The 10,000-nt window shown below is 38.5% G+C and overlaps 1 protein-coding gene across 1 annotated transcript in view; it reads right to left on the bottom strand.

Moving 5' to 3' along the window:
* LOC135210388 (uncharacterized) overlaps positions 1–8,872 on the bottom strand; it is a 19,076-nt gene extending 10,204 nt beyond the window's left edge. The window contains exons 1-4 of the mRNA XM_064243293.1: positions 8,836–8,872; positions 8,241–8,465; positions 6,231–6,420; positions 2,131–2,239 (exon numbers count right to left, since the gene is read on the bottom strand). Coding sequence (XP_064099363.1) covers positions 2,131–2,239; positions 6,231–6,420; positions 8,241–8,465; positions 8,836–8,872 — 561 coding nt within the window. The remainder of the gene's footprint in view (positions 1–2,130; positions 2,240–6,230; positions 6,421–8,240; positions 8,466–8,835) is intronic.
* Between the last annotated feature and the right edge of the window lie 1,128 nt (positions 8,873–10,000).

The raw sequence follows: 10,000 nt of genomic DNA, 5'->3' as shown, positions 1-10,000 counted from the left end.
GCATTTTTGGCATTTTAAATTTCATTACTTCTCGCCCCCCATTCCTATCCGGGCTGAACCTAGATATAAGGCCATCAGGAATGTCACTATTCACCTCAGTGACCTCTACAACTATGGATTACACACTAATATCTGTCGTTTTCGGTTATATTTACATGTTACCCCCCCCTCATTCCCCTTATCATCCCGCTTCCTATCAAGGATGAACTTAGACTTGAAAGTCATCGGGAGTGTCACTATTCATTTCAGCGACCTCGAAAACTTTGGAATAGACCAATATCCAAAGAATACAATGTCAACCCACGCAGACTTGATGATGTCACAGGGAGAGAATGGTCTGTTTTCTTTCATATTAACGTTTTGATGAGGAATTAACTTATATAACAGGACCACATTTCATTTGTCTTAGGCATTACCCAAAGTTATGCATTATCATCTTAAGGAAAAAGGCAAGGATGAAAAAATACAACAGACATTTGTCATATTAAATCTTATATTAGTGAAAACTGTGTTTTGATCTAAATTAACCAGGAAATAATTTGACAAAATTGTCCCCTGTAGTATACATTCTGTCTACCTGAGCAGACGAGTGACCATGCACAGCACAATTCTTCTATCTTCCTGGTGCACTCAAAGAGGTTGGAAGTGTGTGTGTGTGTGTGTGTGTGTGTGTGTGTGTGTGTGTGTGTGTGTAGCCAAGCCATTTACAATCTAGAAAACCTCGTATGTGATTGGGGCAATATCAGATATTTATCCACATAAGTTTGACATCCGTTGGGCAGTCATGTTAAAAGAGTTATGTAACTGTTGCTTATCTATTCAGCTGTAGATTCAGATCACTGTTGCATTCTAATGAGAATCATTTCCGGCGATTTTTCCAAATTTGCAAAGCGAATTTAGAGTAGTAGTTCTTATCGCTGCTTGTGCAATCATACTATGTACATTAAGGTTACATGTTTATGTTTGAGTTAGCAGTGATGCATCAATATCCCTTACATCGTTAAATCTATTCCAGTTTAGTTTTATAATAAAATTATTGTTAAAAGACCATTCTCTTTCCATCTCCACCCTCCTGTTTTTAGATTTTTCTTCTTCTCCGGCCCGTAACATCTGGGATTAAACGAATCGTTTAACAGTCGCTGAAATTCGCGACAGAATGTATGAAATATCACACTTCCTTCACCACAGTATATAACTTAAGTAATGACTTTGAAGACACAATGAGGTCCCTTTGAAACTGATAAAAAAGTTTTCTATTCTTTACTCTCATTTGAAAGTACTTCTCAAAATGTAGACTCACACTCGAGCGTCCTTAGTATTTATTGGGTCTTCTCTCTTGCATAGGTAAACCCATTTCTTCTTATCTTCGCGATTTTGGGGAAACCTAACGAATCTAGAGTTCTTTTCTATACTCCACACGGGAAAACAACCAAACACAGCAAAATTATGCGGCATTGTATCGAAAGCTCCTTCGGTGACTGATTAACAGAGTTAACTTTCGTGTGTGACTGCCTCCCGCCTGACGTCATGTGCACAACGGGACGTTTTTCCGACTCGAGGTGCACAGACATGGTATGTACACATTTGACATTGGATTAGATACTAATATCTGCCATTTTCTGTAATTCTTACGTCACCCCCATCCCACCCCTTTCTCTCCCCCCAAGCTTCCCTATTGGGGCTAAACTTACACTTAAAGAGCAGCGGGAGTGTCACTATTCATATCAACGACCTCGAAAACTATGGATTAGACATATAATCTGTTTTTATATTTCACCCCCACACCCCATACCTTTTTCACCCAAACAAAGGTCAGATATTAATTCTGTTCTCACCATGACCTTTCCTGGTTTGATGATGACTTATATTTAAAATTTCATCAGGATCGGTCACGAAATGTGGATTTGTATAGCGTTCATACGAACAAACAAACAAACAGACATTTCCTCATTTATATATATATATATATAAATATATATATATATATATATACATATATATATATATATATATATATATATATATATATAGTATACATATATATATATTATATCATATATCTATATATATATATATATATTATATATATATATATAATATATATATACAACATGCATATACAATCCTTACCTTCCTCCCAGCCTCGTTATTGTGTAGATTCATAAGGGCTCTGCTGCTGACTCTCTTTCCCTTCCTCTTGTGTCTCTGGACCAACTTCCGGTCTCTGGCGTCCACGAATCTTTTTCAGGAATTAAAAACAAAGAATGATAATAAACACTCTTTTAAGAATATTGCATAAACGATAAACTGAATAATAAGAGAAATAAAGATTCTATTAGGATATTGTGCTTTAAAATGATAAAACAAATTTCTATCCTTGAAGTTATTGAATTTAATTCATTGACTTCATTTTTAGTATAGTTGCTATAGTCATTAAACGTTCTGAAATGAATATTGAACTGAATTGAATATAAAATTTAGGCCAAGGGCCAAAGCGCTGGGACCAATGAGGTCACTCAGCGTTGAAACGGAAACTGACAGTAAAAGGTTTGAAAGATGTAATAGGAGGAAAACCTCACAGTTGCACTATGAATCAAGTGTTAGGAGAGGGTGGAAAGTAGATGGAAGAAAGAGAATATGAAAAGAGGTACAGTCAAAGGAACGGAAGAGGTTGCAGCCAGGGACCGAAGGCACGTTGCAAAGAACTTTCAGTAACGCTCACAGTACACCACATGAGGTGCACTGACGGCACTATTACCCTACGGGGATTTAAAGTTCTTCTCTTTAATATGAGAGTACTGTATTCTATGGCAGATCCACATCAACCGTGCATTTGATGTCTAGGCCAGTCCCTTACGACGCTCCTGATTGGCTGTTGGTAAGCCAACCACAGCGCTGGAAACTCTCAGTCTCTCGAGAGAGTTCACATAGGCAGGATGGGAACATAGATCCTACCCATGTGAACTCTCGAGAGACTGAGAATTTCCAGCCACGTGATTGGCTTATCAACAGCCAATCAGGAGCGTCGTAAGAGACTGGCCTAGATATCAAATGCACGGTTGATGTGAATTTACTATAGTACAGTGGATTGACTCTGTAAGAAAACTACAATTAACTCTATAGGGTAAAGGTTCTATATCATAATACAGTAGATCAACCCGATAAAATTATGATGAATTAAAATGTGAAGGGACTATACTATAATACAGTATATTAACTATGTAAGGAAATTATAGCTAAATTCCTATACCTTGTTGTATATAGTTTGCTGTATATATTAGGCAGCATAGTGCTACACTAAACTCTCAAGTACGTTCAGTGGTAACTGAAATAAAGTTGATATTTGGGCAATGCATTTTATTTAAAAACAATGTTTCTCCTGTAAATTAGGTCTATATTGTCAATAAATAATTATAGCTTGTATTCTTTATTATTTTGAACCTAAAAGGACGTCTTTACTATTTACCCCTGAATTCAAATGTCCCTGACATATAATTCAACCAGGAACGCTTCACATCCCCTCGTTTAACAAGACGAACAAGTGACCTAGTTACAAAACGATGCAAGACCATCATATTAGGCCTACTTTGTCAACAAATAACTAACGTCAAGTTGGTATTATTTTATTAAGCACTCAAGAGCATATTTTTACCATTAAATCTCAAACACAAATGACCTAGACAAAATCAGGAACACTTCACATCCACTCGTTTTACAAGACGAAAAAGCTACCAGTTACAAGACGACGCACACACATAAGACTCATACTAACAGCCGATAAATCATCTTGCATCCGAACTGTATGAAGACGTCATCTGACCAGCTCATTACAGGAAAGACAGGCGCAGTTTAAAATCAAGCCATTTATAACATCAATTCCTATTTTTTCCCCGTTTGTTTGTTTCGTCTACGAGGAGTTTTGTTTGTGGTAAGAATAGGTCGTAAAAGCAGCAGCAGCGAGCGAGTGAGCGGTGTTTATGTTAGATGTGAGTCTATAAACTTTTTTTCTTATCTCTCTGGGAGGCGATTAGCCTAGGTGATGGCTTCATGGCGGGTATAACATTACACCAGTTTAATTTTATTTAGCTTTTGTTGCTGATTTATTATCGTTTATTATTTAGCGCTAAGGTTTAGTTACTTCGTCATAAATGCCGCTGAAGCAAGGAGAGTCTAGGAATAGATGTCACACAAGGAATTATTAACATTCTGCACGTTACTGGTTTGTGATGTCATCGGCGTGAGTTATCGGTCTACGGGTTTGTCTAGAGGCGGCGGGCTTTCTCGATATCGTCTGCATGTTATAATGTTGAAAAAAAGCTTCTTTTCTTCTATACACGAGTACGAATTGAAACAATTACGCGTGTATGCTTACATATGTTCACACAGAAATATCAACATTCTACGCGTTACTGACTTCTGATGTCATTTTACTGGCTCGTGATGTCATTAGCGCGAGTTATTGGTCTAGAAACGGCGCTGCTTTTTTTATAATGATCTGCATGTCTGAATGCTTGGAAAAAAAAGACACTTCTACATACACATACGACTTTAAACACATACGTGTATATGTGTACAGATGTTCACACAAAATTATTAACATTCTATGCGTTACTGACTCGTGAAGTCATCGGCATATGTCATCAGTCAAGAGGCGGTGTTGCTTTAACTCCAGTGAGCTTCTTTTTTCGATAATGGCTTAGGTGCTTAAATACTCGGAAAAACTTTTTTATATGAATACGCACAGCCTAAAACAAATCCGTGTTTGTGTATTATTTTTTTTTTATATCAAAATAATTACCGAATTTCTTCTTTACTGAGAGGTCTTCAAAAAGATCTTTTACCGAATGCTCGAATATATATATATATATATATATATATATTATATATATATATATATATATATATATATATGTGTGTGTGTGTGTGTGTGTGTGTGTGTGTGTGTGTGTGTGTGTGTGTGTGTGTGTGTGTGTGTGTACGACTTAAAAAAACATGTAAGTATTTTTTTTCATGAGGTTTCTTTGAATATCCTACAATCAATTGTTGATAAAAAGACGCACTCGTAACCATTCTTTCTCCCTGCTGTGAAGAAGCCTTCCAAAATGTCAGCAGATCATTTAACCGAATACCAATCCTTTTTTCCTTCTCTTTTTTTTGGAGCCCAATAGCGCACATCTGCGCAACCGCCTCTTCACACTCTTAAAAGGAGGATTAATCGGCGCATTTATCTCTTGATTAATTTGTCCGTCCGTCTGCTGTTACTGGTAAGTAATCTCTCTGAAATCGTCATCAAATGGGGCCGAATGCGATGCTGTTTTGTTTAGACCAACGTGTGATAATCTCCTCTGTTTATCCAAGAAGAGCTAAGTTTAGAACGGTATGCGAACGTGACTGAAACCCGTTTGGACTTTGTCTATGCTCAGATGTTCATGGAGTGTTTAATTTTAAATGTTAAACCATGTTACAATTCTAACTGTTTACAATAACGATTGAAGTTTAATTTACCTTAAAATCTGGATGGCATTAGACCTATGTTAGTTATTGTTAACCTTACTCGGTCTAGACTACGGCCCTAACATTTACTTTTAAACAAAGTCGAAGGCCTTTTCCAAGATGGAGTTAGTTCTGAAGGATCCGAGAGAGAGAGAGCTCTATAACAATCTCGTGTTAAAATGAAGTTTATTACAGTCTCTCTTCTGTGCTTCTTTGCCAAAGCATGAGAGAGAGAGAGAGAGAGAGAGAGAGAGAGAGAGAGAGAGAGAGAGAGAGAGAGAGAGAGAGAGCCTACAATGTCGTGTTTAAAATGAAGTCTATTGTATAACTTCTTTGCCCTAAAATTTATATTCGTGCATGAATCCGTATCTTAGAGAGAGAGAGAGAGGAGAGAGAGAGAGAGAGAGAGAGAGAGAGAGAGAGAGACTAAAATCTCGTGTTAAAACTATGCCTATTATTACCCTAAACTCATTTACTAAAGCATTACCATTTAAGCAAGACAGCCTCGTGTTAAAATGAAGTTTATTATAAAGCTTATTACAAACTAGTATTGACATTGAAGCACATATCCTTATCTGAGAGAGAGAGAGAGAGAGAGAGAGAGAGTGCTCTAGAACAACCTCGTTTAAAATGAAGTTTATTACAGTCTCTCTTCTTTGCCAAAGCATGAGAGAGAGAGAGAGAGAGAGAGAGAGAGAGAGAGAGAGAGAGAGAGAGAGAGAGACTCTCTCACCCACCTTTTCGACAGAGACACCCCGTAGGCGATGTTATCGGAACACCCAGACCACCGGAAGCCGTGTTGGGTGACGCCTCTGACGGACCTGTCGCAGCCGCAGTCTTCAAGCTCGCCCGTCGAACACCTGCGGGTGATGGCGTGGGCCACGCCCGCCGAGGAGATGGCGTGGACGAAGGCCGCCTCTCTCGTACCTGCGCAGGAATAATAATATTAGAAGGGCGGCGGTGGGTGGTTGGGTGGTGATTGGAGGCTGATTTTGCTGAGGGGGTGACTGATTCCCATTACGTGATAAGGGTGATCATTGCTTCTACTGAGCTGATACTGTAGTTGCTTTTACTGTGTGACGACTGCTTTTACTGAGGTAATAAGTGATTTCACTTAGGTGATAATTAACCCTACTGATATGATAATTGCTTTGATTAAGTTGATAGTTGCTTTTACTGTGTGACGACTGCTTTTATTGAGGTAATAATTGATTTCACTTAGGTGATAATTGCTTTTACCGGTATGATAATTGCTTTCACTAAGTTGATAGTTGCTTTTACTGAGTGATGACTGCTTTTACTGAGGTAATAATTGATTTCACTGAGGTGATAATTGCTTTTACCGATATGATAATTGCTTTGATTAAGTTGATAGTTGCTTTTACTGAGGTAAGCATTGACTTCACTGAGGTGATAATTGTTTTTACTGAGGTAATTAGTGATTTCACTGAGGTGATAATTCCTTTTATTGAAGTGATTAGTGATTTCACTGAGGTGATAATTGCTTTTACTGAGGTAATTAGTGATTTCACTCAGGTGATAATTGCTTTTACTGAGGTAATTATTGATTTCACTCAGGCGATAATTGCTTTTACTGAGGTAATTATTGATTTCACTGAGGTGATAATTGCTTTTACTGAGATAATTATTGATTTCACTGAGGCGATAATTGATTTTACTGAGGTAATTAGTGATTTCACTCAGGTGATAATTGCTTTTACTGAGGTAATTATTGATTTCACTCAGGTGATAATTGCTTTTACTGGGGTAATTATTGATTTCACTCAGGTGATAATTGCTTTTACTGAGGTAATTATTGATTTCACTCAGGTGATAATTGCTTTTACTGAGGTAATTATTGATTTCACTCAGGTGATAATTGCTTTTACTGGGGTAATTATTGATTTCACTGACGTTATAATTGCTTTTATTCAGGTAATTATTGATTTCACTCAGGTGATAATTGCTTTTCCTGAGGTAGTTATTGATTTCACTGGGGTAATAACTGCTTTCAATGGAATGTTCTTGCGCTTCCTTGACTGGTAAAAGTCACTGGTTATCATTAAACTCAAAATTGTTCGTTCTCCACCCTCCTAGCCCTGCTGGTCGTGCCATCCAGCAGACACTCACTTATCCTTTCACCTGTGCTAACCATTGCCACATATTTTACCCCATTTAGATAAATTACTGCACATATAATATCTCAAGACAATTTATCCTTATCTTTAATTCCTTATTATCCTTTTTATCTGTCGATTCCATCCAAATCTTTCGCTTATTCCCGCAATTCCTCCATGCTGTCACCAGCTGGCACCGCACCATCAAGATACACAAAAAATACATAGCCTAATCTGAGGCGACATTTACTTTCTCATTTTCCTTCTATCTAACATTTTCAGCAAAATGTTTTGCTAACTACCTCGATTCCTCCTCACTCTCATCAACTAGCACTGTAACATCAATCAAGTACATAGTAAAACACGCAACCTAATCTGAACTCACCTTGCGGTACGAATAGTATATAACCTCCCCTGAAGAATGTTGACATTCTGAGATTCTCACTTAGCGGTACCAATATTATGTAAACTTTCCTAAAGCAATGCTGACACCCAGAGATTCTCACCTTGCGGTACCAATATTATATAACCTAACCCGAAGCAATGCTGACACACTGAGATTCTCACCTTGCGGTACCAATAATATATGACCTCACCTGAAGCAATGCTGACACCGAGATTCTCTCTCACCTTGCGGTACTATAGGATAAGGCCCGATGAGACCGCCGGGCATTTTACTCTTGGGCGGCGCTTTCTTGCGCATCTTCCTGCCTCTGCGCCTGCGCTTGTAGGATCTCCTGGAGGGGGCGCTGGTGATGTGATTCGACGAGGCTTCCTTCGAGTCGACCACATTCGACTGCGGGGGTGACGTCACGGGAACGGCTCGCTCCGTTTTATTGCTTACCATAACTACGTCTGGAAAGAGACAAGAAACGGTTGGTTTGTTTTGACACGTGATCTGTGACGTCATAGCTGCAAAGGGTAAATAAACTGGTTGATATAAAAATAGGGACAGTCACCCCTTGGATGTCTTAAAGGGAAGAAGTGTTTCTCTCTCCCTCTCTTAAAAGTTCAGGCGAAGATCGTATGCATTTCTACCCTAAGGCAATTCACCTTGTATTTTAATAACTGACTTGCATTCCCATCTGTCTGTTTATTAAATTCATATATTTATCTTTTCCTTTTCTAGTAATTGATTTCTTCATTCTGTATTTCCTATTACATTTTGTTACTTCTTTCAAATAAACGCTATATTCTTTGGAAGCTTGATTTTCGAGTCAATAACCCCTGTGGTGGGCTTCTTCCATATGAATAGGGTTCATCTTCTGAATATAAATAATAATAATAATAATAATAATAATAATAATAATATAATAATAATAATAATACCATCAAATTCCTTTGAAGCTTGAATATCAAGTCAATTGCCCCTGAAGCGTGTTCCACATGAATAGGGGTTTATATTTGCATAATAATAATAATAATAATAATAATAATAATAATAATAATAATAATAATAATAATATGAACGCCAGATTCTGTTGTGTGCTTATTCTTTATCAATTTAATACATATTAATGTGCCATATGTTATTTAATGTAGCTTCCAAAAAAAAATATATATATATATTAATATATATAAACAAAACAGTAATGAGAACAAGCCACCCACCCACACACACGCACACATATCCCACTACAGAGAGAGAGAGAGAGAGAGAGAGAGAGAGAGAGAGAGAGAGATTTAACAGGGGGCCACAAGTCAGCACCACAATACGTGACAAAGTGCCTACCAGTTCGGTCCTTCTAAGAGCACGGACAATTATTCCAATGGTCTACCTGCCTTATTTCCTCACATTTGTTTGTTTCTCAGCTTGTCAGTCAGTTTCTCAGTCTGTCAGTCAGTCGGCCAGTCTGTCAGTCAGTCAGTCAGCCAGTCTGTCAGCCAATCTGTCAGTCAGCCAGTCAGTCAGCCAGCCAGTCAGCCAGCCAGTCAGTCAGCCAGCCAGTCAGTCTGTCAGTCAGTCAGCCAGTCTGTCAGTCTGCCAGTCTGTCAGTCAGTCAGTCAGTCAGCCAGTCTGTCAGTCATTCTGTCAGTCAGTCAGCCAGTCAGTCTGTCAGTCAGTCAGCCAGTCATTCTGTCAGTCAGTCAGCCAGTCAGTCTGTCAGTCAGTCAGTCAGCCAGTCTGTCAGTCATTCTGTCAGTTAGTGAGCCAGTCTGTCAGTCGTTTAGTCAGTCAGTTTGCCAGGCGGTCAGCCAATCTGTCAGTCACTTTGTCAGTCTGTCAGTTAGTCAGCCAGTCTGTCAGTCAGTCTGTCAGTCAGTGAGCCAGTCTGTCAGCCAATCTGTCGGTCAGTTTGTCAGTCTGTCGGCCAATCTGTCAGTCAATTTGTCAGTCAGTCAGTCAGCCAGTCTGTCAGTCATTTAGTCAGTCAGGCTGTCAGTTAGTC

Source organism: Macrobrachium nipponense, chromosome 39, assembly GCF_015104395.2.
Source record: "Macrobrachium nipponense isolate FS-2020 chromosome 39, ASM1510439v2, whole genome shotgun sequence".
Taxonomy (NCBI): domain Eukaryota; kingdom Metazoa; phylum Arthropoda; class Malacostraca; order Decapoda; family Palaemonidae; genus Macrobrachium; species Macrobrachium nipponense.
Note: the sequence above shows the minus strand (reverse complement) of the source record. Positions and strands in the feature narration are given on the sequence as shown.